This window comes from Capra hircus, chromosome 21 (assembly GCF_001704415.2).
Source record: "Capra hircus breed San Clemente chromosome 21, ASM170441v1, whole genome shotgun sequence".
Lineage (NCBI taxonomy): Eukaryota > Metazoa > Chordata > Mammalia > Artiodactyla > Bovidae > Capra > Capra hircus.
In genome coordinates, this window is record NC_030828.1 from 25891614 (window position 1) to 25905694 (window position 14081).

Here is a 14081-nt window from a genome sequence, read left to right on the forward strand (position 1 = left end):
TCTCTCCATCTTCCCTCTGAATCTTAATGGGCGGCCCTCCACCCTCTCGGGCCCGGCCCCCTGGCCCAGGGACAGCGCCCCTTCGAGCTGCGTCCGGGACCCCCGGAATGGGGGTGGGCAGGGGGAGACTCGGACCCGGAGAGCGGGGAGGGGGCGCGCCTCCAGCCCGAGCCTGGGCACCTGCGCGGCCCCGAGGGGGCGGCCCCCGACTCGGGGGTCCGGCCGCCCGCCGCCCCAAGTCTCGCGGTGCTGCGGCCCGGCCCGGGGAGCGGCGGCCGGGCGCCCCCCGCGTGTGACAAAGGCTGAGGCCGGAGGAGGAGGCCGGGGAGGGGGCGGAGGCGACAGAGGCGGGGGCGCGGGCGGCCGGGCGGCGGGAGAGCGCGGAGCAGCGCCCGCCCGCGCCGTCCTTTGTGTGGAGGCGGAGGGGCGGCGGAGGGGCGGCGGCGGTGGCGCCTGGGCCTGCGCCGGCCGCGCTTGCCCCGGGGGGCGCCCGGCTCCGCGCCGCCCCCGCTCCGCGCCCCCGCCCGGCGCGCGCCCAGCCTCCCGAGCAAGATGGCAACCCCGGCGGCCGTCAACCCTCCGGGTGAGTAGCGGCCGCGGGCCCCGCCGCAACCCGCGGGCCCTGCCGGGGGACGGAGCGGGCCGGAGGGGCTGGGCGCGCCGAGCGCCCCCGGGGACGCGGCGCAGGGGAGCTCGACACCCCCATCCCCGGGTGGGGTGAGGGGGGGGCGCTGTCATTCTGCGCGGCAGCCTCAGCCTCAGCACCAGCTCCAGGATCTCCATCCCAGTCTCTGCCCATCCCGGTCTCGAGGATGCGTCCCCTCCGATCCGCGGGCGGCGCACGCCGGCCTCGCATCCCTGGGAACCAGCAGCGCCTGTCCGGGATCCCCTGAAGTTCCGAAAATACCCACCTTCGCCTTCCCTATCCAGCGCCTTTTTCTCTTCCGGCCCCGGCCCATGTAGCATCAGGCGTCAGCCGGTCCGGACGGGTAGGAGGGTACAGCGCTGACGAAGGGAAAAGTTCGGAGCCAGGATTCAACAGGGTGGAACTCCGGGACGGTCCCCTCAAGCTCTGGTCCTTTGATCCCCTGGCGACTAGCTACTGTGTGTCCCCATATTTAATGGACACACATGCACACAGCCTGTAGAAACAGCGTGGAGAAGCCCAGGCCAGTTCAACGTCCTCTGCTTTATAAGGCTGACCAGCTCCCAGGGTGCGGTCTATGATAACTATGCTTACTGGGCAGATTTCAAAAAAATGAGACGAGGTCCTGATCAAGTGGGAATAACGACATGGCTTGGAATAGTAGCAGAGAAATTCTATTGTGTTTGGAGAAATGCTCTACCTTGTGAATAGGACGGACGGAAAGGTGTCCGAGAATGGAAAGGCGGACAGCTGGGCTTTCTGCTACAAAGTTTTGGGTGCTGTGCAGTGACTGCTATGGCCGTGGTGTGGTGTTCGGCCCCTGTGGAGGTTGCCGGGGAGTCTGACAGAGGCCAGCCCTCGGGGAATTCCTGGTAGCCGGAGGTCGTAGGGTGGAGGCGGCGGGGGGTGAGGGGGGGCGAACACACGCAGTGTCTAGCAAAGAAAAAAAAAAAAAACCGAAAGGAAGATTCCCTTCCATCTGAAGTGGTAAGGCAAAGCTTTTGGAGACTGGGCACTTTAGAACTGGACTTTGAAGAGTTGGAACACAGACCCAGGTGCGAAAGCCACTTGCAGGTGGAAGGGATGGTGTGAGTCACGGCGGACTTACTCTGAGCTTGCGCAGATGCAGTGAGTGTTGGGGCTCTAAGCCCGAGAATTTCACACCGAGCGGTTTGGCAGTGACCAGACTTTCGAGTAGGAGGAGAAGGGGACAACAGAGGATGAGATGGTTGGATGACATTACCGACTCAATGGACATCAGTCTGAGCAAACTCCAGGAGATAGTGAAGGACAGGAAAGCCGGGCCTGGTGCAATTCATGGGGTCACAAAGAGTTGGACAGGACTGAACAACAACAACAAGGCTTTAGAGTGGACGGACTGAGGAGTATGGACTCCCTCATTCCACATTAAGAGTATTCTCTATGGTATTGCACACGGAAGTTACATGATCACAGTGCTTCTGGAAGATTAATTTGTTAGCTCAGGTTTGAGGTAACATAGGAATGAGGGAGCAAGACTGGAAACAGAGAGGCCGGGTTGAGATGAGGCAGGTGCTGGGGAGGAGAGACTTAGTGGTCCTGGCTTGGAACACAGAGAGGAAGGACAGTACTGTTGGGCAGGTGGAGGAGCTCAGACTTGCACCTCTTAGATTAGGGGGAAGCCTAAAGGAGACACAGACACAGAGGTGAGGGGCCTGAGTAGCTCCAAGGACAGAGGTTCCGTTTGCAGAAATAGGGAGTCTAGGAAGAAGAGATGAGTCTCCTGTCCAGATGCTGAGTTTGAAAACAGCTTTGCCTGTTTGCTTGTGATTGAAGCCTGCAAGTTTACCTGTTCAGCTACTTAAAGATCAATGTTAAGTTGATGGATTTAAATGTTATATTAGGAAAAGCAAAGGATGTTAAATGAGGATATTTTAGTCCAATATAGGTTTATAATGGAAATAGGAATAAAGTCAGAGGCAATGTACATTAATATATGTAGGCTGTGGGGTTTCCCCGCTCAACCCACTCAAGTATTCTTGCCTGGAGAATCCTGTGGACAGAGGAGCCTGGTGGGCCATGGTCCGTGGGATCCCAAAGAGTCAGACACGACTGAGCAGCTGAGCATGCACGTGTATACACACACACACACACACACACACACACACACACGGATACATACATACACAGCATAACATTGCTGTTTAATACATTTTGTGTATCACATTGTTCCGTGAGCCAAATGCAATAAATACAGGGCAACTGCCAGCCTTGGCCGTGCTGAGCACATGACTGCCTGTGCCTTAGACTTTGGAACACTTGAACTGTGCAAGTGCAGGGAGTTGTTTTTATTATTTATAAACAATAGATGGGGAAACAATGGAAACAGTGTCAGACTTTATTTTGGGGGGGCTCCAAAATCACTGCAGATGGTGATTGCAGCCATGAAATTAAAAGATGCTTACTCCTTGGAAGAAAAGTTATGACCAACCTAGATAGCATATTGAAAAGCAGAGACATTACTTTGCCAACAAAGGTCCGTCTAGTCAAGGATATGGTTTTTCCTGTGGTCATGTATGGATGTGAGAGTTGGACTGTGAAGAAAGCTGAGCGCCGAAGAATTGATGCTTTTGAACTGTGGTGTTGGAGAAGACTCTTGAGAGTCCCTTGGACTGCAAGGAGATCCAACCAGTCCATTCTGAAGGAGATCAGCCCTGGGATTTCTTTGGAAGGAATGATGCTAAAGCTGAAACTCCAGTACTTTGGCCACCTCATGTGAAGAGTTGACTCACTGGAAAAGACTCTGATGTTGGGAGGGATTGTGGGCAGGAGGAGAAGGGGACGACAGAGGATGAGATGGCTGGATGGCATCACTGACTCAATGGCCGTGAATCTGAGTGAACTCTGGGAGTTGGTGACGGACAGAGAGGCCTGGTGTGCTGCGATTCATGGGGTCGCAAAGAGTCGGACACGACTGAGTGACTGAACTGAACTGAATTGAGCTGAACTTGCTTGCTAGAGACAGTGGGTGTCTGTCTTTTCTCTGTTGGCAGTGATACCAGAGATACTGAGCATGATGAGATCTTCCCAAGGGAAAATTTCTTTAGGTGGCTAACTTTTCTCTTACTCACCCATCTTTTCTTTAAAAAAAGAAATTATTTGTTTGGCTGCGCCAGGTCTCAGTTGGGCACTGAGGATCTTAAGTCTTGTTGCAGCATGCGGGATCTTTAGTGGCGGCATGTGGGATCTAGTTCCCTAACCAGGGATCGAACCCTGGCCCCCTGCATTGGGGAGCACAGAGTCTTAGCCACTGGACCACCAGGGAAGTCCTTCACCTGCCTTTTCTCTGAATGACCCTCCGCGATAACCCTCAGGTCTGTGGAACAAGTTGTTTTTGCAACCCTGTGAATCTTGAACTTCTCTGGGGAAAGGGTGTATTTCCTAAGGGAGACAACTAAAGGTTAGAGCCCAGAGACAGGTTTCAGATTTCTCTGGCAATTTACAACCGAGAGAGGCAAGGTGCCTGAGCTGGGTACCCAGAGTCCACCTCTCCTAGGCACAAGTCACATGATGCTTCTTTGAATGCCCCCTCCTCCTTCCAGCTCACCTCTCTCTCCAGATGTTGTTTTGCCAAGAATAAGAGCTTAGTAAACACAAGTGGCCTGGGAGGCACCCGGTGTTTTTTCTGATGCTTATCTCTGTTCAGGGTACCAAGGTGACAGGCCATCACTTCCCCACCCCACCCACTTGTTCCTTTTTTTCCAGTTGAGCCCTGCAGACCAGCAGACCCATTTGCAGTGATGCTTGTCTGTGCTGTATGGTAGGGGCACTCTAGGGACCAGGTAATATGAAGTTGGAATCTTCCTAGTTTCGTGTATTCAGGAGATCTGAGCCAGGTTCACACTCTAACCATCTGCCCCTTCTAGGTGCCCTGTTTGGGTTTTGGATTCTACCAATTACTCAGAGAGGAGGAGTGGTCTTTGGAGCAGGATGGGTTTGGCCTCCCGCTCTTCTCATGGTGTCTGCCACCGTAGTCCGTGGGTTTAGCTCCCGTCTCCTGGGCCCCCTGACCCCTCCCTGCTGCTGCTGCTTGGTTGCTTGTTTGTCTCTGACAGTTTTTGACCCCATGGACTGTAGCCCACCAGGCTCCTCTGTCCATGGGATTCTCCAGGCAAGAATAATGGAGTGGGTTGCCATGCCTTCATCCAGGGGATCTTCCCAACCCAGGAATCAAGCTGTGTCTCCCGCTTTGGCAGGCAAGTGAGCCATTGGGGACCCCTCCCTACTTCTAGGTCATTTGCAGTCCCTGTCTTGGTTGCTGATACTATGGCAGTGGCTGATTCTTTTAAAATATATTATTGTTATTTTATTTTTGGCTGCACTAGGTCTTCATTGCCGGGTGGGGTCTTTCTCTAGTTGTGGCACCTGGGCTTAGTTGCTGCATGGCATGTGGGATCTTAGTTCCCCACCCAGGGATAAAACTCACGTACCCTGCACTGAAATTCTTAGATTCTTAACCACTGGACCTCCAGGGAAGTCCCATGTCTAGTGTCTTTACACACTGCATTTCATGGTATCTAGAAGACTGTTGATGGCAAGATCAGTTCAGTTCAATTCAGTCGCTCAGTCATGTCTGACTCTTCACGACCCCATGGACTGCAGCACGCCAGGCCTCCCTGTCCATCACCAAACTCCCAGAGCTTACTCAAACTCATGTTCATTGAGCCTGTGATGCAATCCAACCATCTCATCCTCTGACATCCCCTTTTCTTCCTGCCTTCAGTCCTTTCCAGCATCAGGGTTTTTCAAATGAGTCAGCTCTTCACATCAGGTGGCCAAAGTATTGGTGTTTCAGCTTCAACATCAGTCTTTCCAGTGAACACCCAGGACTGATCTCCTTTAGGATGGACTGGTTGGATCTCCTTGCAGTCCAAGGGACTCTCAAGAGTCTTCTCCAACAACACAGTTCAAAAGCATCAATTCTTCTGTGCTCAATTTTCTTTGTAGTCCAACTCTCACATCCATACATGACCACTGGAAAAACCATAGCTTTGACTAGACGGATCTTTTGTTGGCAGAGTAATGTTTCTGCTTTTTAATATGCTGTCTAGGTTGGTCATAACTTTCCTTCCAAGGAGTAAGCGTCTTTTAATTTCATGGCTGCAGTCACCATCTACAGTGATTTTGGAGTCCCAAAAAATAAAGTCAGCCACTGTTTCCATTGTTTCCCCATCTATTTGCCATGAAGTGATGGGACCAGATACCAAGATCTTCGTTTTCTGAATTTTGAGCTTTAAGCCAACTTTTTCACTCTCCTCTTTTACTTTCATCAAGAGGCTCTTTAGTTTTTTTTCACTTTCTGTCATAAGTGCGGTGTCATCTGCATATCTGAGGTTATTGATATTTCTCCCGGCAGTCTGGATTTCAGCTTGTGTTTCATCCAGCCCAGCGTTTCTCATGATATACTCTGCATATAAGTTACATAAGCAGGGTGACAGTATACAGCCCTGATGTACTCCTTTCCCAATTTGGAACCAATCTGTTATTCCATGTCCAGTTCTAACTGTTGCTTCTTGACCTGCATACAGATTTCTCAGGAGGCAGGTGAGGTGGTCTGGTATTCCCATCTCTTGAAGAACTTTCCACAGTTTGTTGTGATCCACATAATCAAAGGCTTTGGCATAGTCAATAAAGCAGAAGTAAATGTTTTTTTGGAACTCTCTCACTTTTTCAATGATTCAACGGATGTTAGCAATTTGATCTCTCGTTCCTCTGCCTTTTCTAAATCTACCTTGAACATCTGGAATTTCACAGTTCATGTACTGTTGAAGCCTGGCTTGGAGAATTTTGAGCATTACTTTGCTAGCGTGTGAGATGAGTGCAATTGTGTGGTAGTTTGAGCTTTCTTTGGCGTTGAATTTCTTTGGGATGATGGCAAGATACATCATTATTTTATGAGCTTCCAAGAAAGAAAACTAGCTAATTCAGCTCTGACATACTATCAATTGTTAAATGCTCCTCCATTTCAGTGATGTTTTAGACAATCACATTTAGAACCAGTGAAATACCATGCCTTAAGAAAAAGTCAGTTTTGCTTCCTGACCACTTGTAGGCAAAACAAATGGTCTTTTTTTTTTTCAATAAAAAATCTATATAAAGTGTACCCTTTCAGCATCTGTCAGGGAGCCTAGTGATGAACCAATACCCTTTTAGCTTCTGTCAAGAAACAGGAGTGATATCTGAAAAAGAGATATATTTATTTTTCCATCATGATTTATTGAGCAACTAGTATGTGTCAGTTGCTAGGTGCTGTGCTAGCTTGAAGTTGGGAAGAGCTGGGCTGGTTTGAGGATCCAGAAAAGCCCCGGGTGGCCAGAGGACAGTGGGTGAGTAGGGGTGATGGTGATGTGGGAGGTTGGAGAAGGGGGTAGAAGCCACTCATGGGAGGCATGGATCGGGATAAGGGGTTGAGATTTGATGCTAAGAGCAATAGAGAGCTTGGAGGGTCTTGAGCAGTGGAGGTACGTGGCACCACCTGCAGTGACTGCTGTATGGAGAGCGGACTGCACAGAGGCAAGAGGAGAAGCCAGCATCCCGTTAGAGCTTGTTTACATGGACAAGGGCGGCGGTGAGCATGGAGGGAAGCGGATGGAGCTGAGATCTATCTGGAGGCCAGACTGCTATGCTGAGCAGCTGCAGAGACACCAGTTATATTCTTGGCCACATTGCCTGCAGCAGCCCTTCTTTTGGGTTAGCACCATATATGGTGTGGGGTTGGGAGAAAGAACAGTTGAGGTTGACTCCTAACACTTGGGTGGTAGGAGATGATGGGGATATAGTGAGGTGCCTGTGGCCGTGAGGTGTCCATGAGGCTCCTGCACTTAGCACTGGGGTGGAGGTGCCTTGGAGACACTGTGGGGGAGCCGCTGGGAAGGCCATGGATTTGAGCAACCAGGGCTGGAGATGTAAGTGAAAAGTGGTGTTTGCCAGCCTCTCAGCAGCTTCTCTAAGCCCTTTCCTTGAGGGATGTGAGCTCCCCGAGAGTGGAACACCTGGGCCACATCCCCTGAGCCCCCCAGCGTCACCTCCATAACTGCCTCATCCTCGGCCTGTGCTGAGATCCGTGGGGAAGTCAGTTCTGTATCTTTTCCAGAACTACGACTCCAATGCGAGTGTCAGCTGAGTGCTGGGCTGTCCTTCGGAAAGGAGTGTGCAGTAGACTTGCCCGGGGTGGGGAGCTGAGGACGTCCTCATACAGAAGCAGGTAGAGCCGCTGTCACGCAGGTCAAGCTGGTGGACTAACTGCACACACAGAACTTGTTCAGTGAAGAAAAGCAGGGTCTCCCACTTCTTGTCAGGCCCTTTCCCACTTGAGGGCTTTAGCCTGTGCTGCTGTGTTCTCTTCTGAGGATGAAGAACTGCTCACCTGTCCTTCCTGCCGTCTCCTGCCCACTCCCCACACCTAACCATTTTCCCCCAGGCCACTCCTTTTGTTTCCTTCTGGTCTCAGCTTGAATTCTTACTCCATTGGAAGAGGTTCTCCGGATCCCTTTATCAGTGGCTCAGTGATAAAGAATCCGCCTGCCAATGCAGGAGACCGGGGTTCGATCCCTGGGTTGGCAAGATTCCTTGGAGAAGGAAATGGAAAGAAATCCCACTCCAGTATTCTCGCCTAGGAAATCCCTTGGACAGAGGAGCCTGGCGGGCTCCAGTCCATGGGGTCACAAAGAGTCAAACATGACTTAGCAACTAAACAACCACACCACCACCGCCGCAGAAGGAGAACAGGTCAGACTGGTAGCAGCCTGGGGACCAACTGGTGGTCTTGGAAGACCCGTATCCCCACCAGATTCCCTGTGGAAATCCCACAAGGTGCTCCCCTTCCCAGGCTTCTGCTCTGGGTATGAAACTGCTGCTCTGTCTTGTGTGACTACCAGCAGTCACGGATAAGGCCCCCTGGGCTGGTTCTCATTCACCTGCCTCCCCCACCCCGCCAACCCAGGGGTCGACACTGGTCTCAGGAAGGCGGCACTGAGGACTACTGGCTCTGCAGTGGGAAGCGAGGCCCTTTGCAGATAAGCAGAGCCTGCATGGTTTTCCAGACTGTGACAGTTGGGCCATTTTCCGGACAAATTCATAGAAAAGCAAAAATGTTCACCAGTAAGGAGTTCTTGATTTTGGACATCCGTGGGGCATTTTTTACTCCTTTGGTTATGTTGTGAGGGCAGCTGAACAGAGCCTGGAGGGGGTCTTCTCCCTGCACCCTTCTGAGGAATTCGCTTCTTTCTTCCCCATAATCACTTTTTCCCTGAATACAACAAGAAAGATAATGTGTGGATTATAAGAAATTTGGAAAATACACGAAAGTGTTAAGATAGTTCTCCTACCCACTATTAATATTTTTGCATATGTTGTTACAGACTTTAAAAAACATTAGAAATTAATACAAAATAGAATTTTAGTGTATATTACATATTGTATATGTTGGAATAAAATACACAGTTTGCCATTTCCTTCTCCAGGGGATCTTCCCGACCCAGGGATGGAACCCATGTCTCCTGCATTGGCAGGTGGATTCTTTACTGCTGAGCCACCAGGGAAGCATTTTATTCCTAGTTATTACCAGATGCTATTCTCTTTCTTATTTGAAGAGACTCTGACTAAGCCAAGTGGCAGAGCATCTAAGAACCCAGACATGGGGGCCCAGAGATGTGTCCATACAGTGCTTATGAGCTGCGGGGGGGCATTCCTGGTTGTCACAATACCAGGGTGGGTGGGAAGGTGGAGGGGAGGTGGCATCTTGGGAGTGGTGGCCAGGGATGCTGGCAAACAACCTCCAGAGCACAGGGCAGCTCCCACCACAAAGAATGATCCAGCCCTAAGGGTCACCAGTGGGAGGCTGGGAAACCCTCGTCTACAGGGACAGGACTTCTCCTGGGTCTCTGGGCAGTGGCCACTGGGAAAGGAACCTGAGAGTTACAAAGAGGCTGGCCCCCGAGGCCGCCACTTGAGAATAAGAAACCACGGTGGCTTTAGAAACAAGACGGTGCTTTTTGGAAAATTATGATATCCGCAGTGAAAGTGAATTTAAATGTGAAATAACAGAACTGCAGGATTTTTTTATTATTATTTTTAGAACAGCATTGCTCTTTCTATCACATCAGCAAGTTCGAAATGAGGCCTCGTCTGGGTTCATTAGCTGTAATTTGATATGCTTGATGGATTCCAAGCCCCCCAAAGAATGAAATGAATGAATGTGATCAAGGATCACAGCTGTGTTCTTTCTCTTTGAAAGCATTTCAGACCAGAAAACTTCTAACTCGGTTCAGCCAGCCTTCCCTGGGCACCCCTGTGCCCCCCTGTACCGGGTTCTGGGCGGGTAGAGAGATTCCGAGTGAAATAGGTTGGCTGCACTGTGTATGCAGCTGGTCTCCTCAACAGGCAGCATTGGGAGTCTCACGGCAATGACCGGTGGACTCTTACGGACAGCCGAGAATGGACCCCCACCAGCTCCTCCTGAAGGGCAGAGAGAGAGAGAGTTACAGGAATGGCTTAGAACAGGGGCCCCCAACCTCTGGGATCTAATGCCTAATGATCTGAGGTGGAGCTGATGTAATAATCATAGAAATAAGTGAGTGAAGTGAAAGTCGCTCATCGTGTCCTACTCTTTGCGACCCCATGGACTGTAGCCCACCAGGCTCCTCTGTCCATGGGATTTCCCAGGCAAGAATACTGGAGTGGGTTGCCATTCCCTTCTCCAGGGCATCTTTCTGACCCAGGGATTGAACCCAGGTCTCCTGCATTGCAGACGAATTATTTATTATCTGAGCCACCAAATGTAAGGCACTTCAATCATCCCCAAACCATTCCCTCTACCCCTCTCCCTGTCTGTAGAAAAATTGTCTTCCATGAATCCAGTTCCCGGTGCCAAAAAGTTTGGGGACCACTGGCTTGAGGGTGCACAGCTCATTTTAGCACCAGAGTGTATGCCTTTTCCTAACGTCAGCCTCACAAACCACAGGTCTCTATTTCCTGCTGCCCGCCCAGCATCTCCATCCACGTGTCCCCCTCATTTTGCCAAGCCAGTACCCCCTCCCCAGGTCCCCTGCAGCAGTGAATGGCATCACTCTCCATTTACTGGTCCAAGCCTGACATTAATTATTTTAATTGCTTATCCACCTAATTAAGCAAATATTAATTGAATGACAACTGTGCATGCACAGCAGTGTGCAAAGCCAGGCGTGGTCCCCACGCCCACAGAGATCCCTGCGGGGAGGACTGGTTTTTTATTAAAGAGTCATGAGCAGGAGGGTGTTATTAAAGTAAGTATTAGGGGAAAGAGGTGTCTTTGTATCCAGATGCAATAGGAAGCCATTGAAGTGTTGTGAGCAGGAGGCGAATTTTGAAAAGACCTCTCTGGCTGTTGAATCAGGCCTACAGGCTGAGGGCGTCCTTCCCCATGGTCCAGGGAGGGGACTGCAGAGGCCCTCTCTAGGTGGCAGTGGACATGGAGAGAAGCAGGTGAATCCCTGAGATGAAGCCAGCAGAACCAGATCAGAACCAGATGATGCATCAGATGGAGCTGATGAGCACAACAGTGGCCAGGTTTCTGATTCAGTCCCTGGAAAGTCAGGGTGCCATTTCCCAAGACAGAGGTTGTTGATGAAGTCCCAGTGTTTGCGGGTATTTTGGTGGAAGGGGCAGGGAGGTGATGGATTCAGTCCTGGACCTGTTGAGTCTAAGGCATCAAGAGTTCAAGGCATGTAGGTGGGGCTTTGCCAGAAACCCCAAGTTGCTTCATTTCGCTTAGAGCTGAGATTTTCTTTTTCACTGTAGGAGCCTCGATGTTAGGGGCTTCCCACGTGGTTCAGTGGTAAGGAATCTGCCTGCTAAAGCAGGAGACATGGGTCAGGAAGATCCCTTGGAGAAGGAAATGACAACCCACTCCAGTATTCTTGCCTGGGAAATCCCATGGACAGAGTAGCCTGGTGGGCTATAGTCCATGGGGTAGCAGAAGAGTCGGAAACAACTTAGCAATTAAACTACAACAACATCTCTAATATTATTGAATGAATGGATGGATGGGTGGTTTGGTCACCCAGTCTCCGACATTTAAAACCAATGCAAAGCAGCGTGACCGTGACAAGGTTCGTTTTTTTGTTTTTAGTAACTTTTATGCTGCAGTAATTACAGGCTTACAGTAAAGTCTTGAGAAGACTACAGAACTCCTGTGTTCCCATCATCTAGATTCCTTAAGTGTTAACATTCACGTTTGTTTCATCAGTTTCTTTAGGTTTTTTTCCTCTATTTTCTGAACAATTTAATACCTGGTAGACAAAAATGAAAATGAAAGTGTTAATTGCTCAGTCGAGTCTGACTCTTTTGTGACCCCGTGGACTGTAGCCCACCAGGCTTGTCTTTCCATGGAATTCTCCAGGCAAGAATACTAAAGGGGGTTGCCATTTCCTTCTCCAGGGGATCTTTCCAACCCAGGGATCGAACCTGGGCCTCATTTTAATTCTAAACACTTGAATGTGTGTAAACTGAAAATAAGTACATCCTTCTACAGAACTGCGATTTATGAGCAAGATCAGGAAGTTGGCATTCATATAACAGTATATTCTAAGCTGCAGACCTTATTCATATTTTACCAGTTGATCTTCATAGCCCAAACCATTTTCTTGGCTCTAGATTTAATCTAGGATGACAACTTATGATGCCTCTTTAGTCTCCTTTATTTGACTGCTCCTTTAATAACTGCTCTGGTTCCCCACGCCCGCCCCCACCACCCCCGCCACCCATAACAGTTTTACCGAGTACAAGCCAGTCACTTTGTAAAATATCCCACAATCTGGTTTTGTTTGACATTGCTGCATGATGACCTTGGGATTGTGCTTTTAAACTTGTCTGTTTTCAAGGACAGAACAAAAGTGATGTTATATCACAAGGCTGTTTTTAGCAGGCGTTACTTAAAAAGCAAGTCTCTGGGTTGGTGAGTCAAGGTCTTGTGCAGACAAGGCTAAGCAAAGGTGATCAGCGGTTCCAGATGCCCTTTCCTGTGTAGATGCAGAGAGTGTGTTAGCTGCTCAGTCATGTCTGACTCTTTGTGACCCCGTGGACTGTAGCCCGCCAGGCTCCTCTGTCCGTGGAATTCTCCAGGCAAGAATACTGGAGTGGGTAACCATTACCTTCTCCAGGGGGTCTTCCTGACCCAGGGATCAAATCTGGATCTCCTGCATTTCAGGCAGATTCTTTACCATCTGAGCCACCTGGGAAACCCTTCCCTGTGTGCTCGGCAAACTTCTGTGGGGTCTGTACACCATATATAGGCAGCTTCAGGTGTTCCTTGTCAAGTACAAGTCCCAGGTTTTTTTCTATTTTTTAAAGACTGTAAGGGTAACATTTTCCTAAATAAGTATCGACTTCATTTGACAAATAATTGTAATCTAACTGTGTAAGGATTATCATATCTCTAATAAAGTCAATAGGGAGTTGAAGAGTTTAATTACCAACTTTCCTGACATACAAATTGGAAAGCTTTTCAGGTAAGTTGCTCATGTGGAATTCCTGAAACGTGTTGCAATTAACAGATCTCCATTCAAACAGTAATTAGTGTATGATTTGACCTGTTCTTTGTGGCTGATGCGTATCTAGGGTTACATAGGTATTTGTGTTTATTTTAGGAAGTGAATTTGCTGCCTTTTTTTTTTTTTTGGCTGCGCTATGTATGGAATCCTCCACATCCTGCACTGAAAGTATGGAGTCTTAACCACTGGACCATGAAGGAAGTCTGCTGCTGCTTCTATGGTCCATTTAAAAACACATTTGCATTCACTGTAACTTCCTAAAGAAAGACCCAGTAAATCAGATTTGGGGGGTGAGTAATTTGCCTGCAGAAACTTGCTGAGTTTTTCCCAAGGCCCGAGAATTCCCCCTCCTTGCTCTCTCCTCTCTGCTCCCTTCCCTCTCCTGTCTGCTTCCTTCTTTCTTCCTCCCTCTGTCTCTTTCTCCTCCACCTCTTCCTTTCTTCCATTTGTCCTCCCTCCCTAGTCCTTCTCTCCCTCCCCACTCCCACTTCTCTTTCATCAAAGACCCAAAAGAACCAGACAGGGTGGAAATGTTCAGATCACCCCAGCAGTTCATGCTGGGTCATCTTGCTGCAGGTATGTAAAAACCCAGACTCTGACTGTGTGAGTGGTGACGATGTAAACACCATCTGCTGGGAGACGGTACAGGTGAGGGTCTCCGTCTTCCCATCTGTAAAATACGCTGAATTCTTGATCATGCACTGACTGTGCTGTGTGCTCAGAATTCAGAGATGAGGAGGACACTGCCCTCTGGGGTTGAGACAGGCCACGGCCTACCTGGTGTCCGTGGCTTGTGGGCTGGCTGGTTACCCCCTCGTTTCCACTGCTTCCTTACCTGTATAGTGGGGCTCCTCCCTGGGCTTTGATGA

General features: G+C 49.8%; 1 protein-coding gene across 3 annotated transcripts in view; it reads left to right on the forward strand.

Annotated features, from left to right (window-relative positions):
- Positions 498-14081, forward strand: part of ARNT2 (aryl hydrocarbon receptor nuclear translocator 2) — a 190526-nt gene continuing 176942 nt past the window's right edge. For all 3 annotated transcript variants that reach the window (XM_018066310.1, XM_018066308.1, XM_018066309.1), the window contains exon 1: positions 498-583. In XM_018066310.1, coding sequence (XP_017921799.1) covers positions 553-583 — 31 coding nt within the window. In that variant the 5' untranslated portion in view covers positions 498-552. The remainder of the gene's footprint in view (positions 584-14081) is intronic.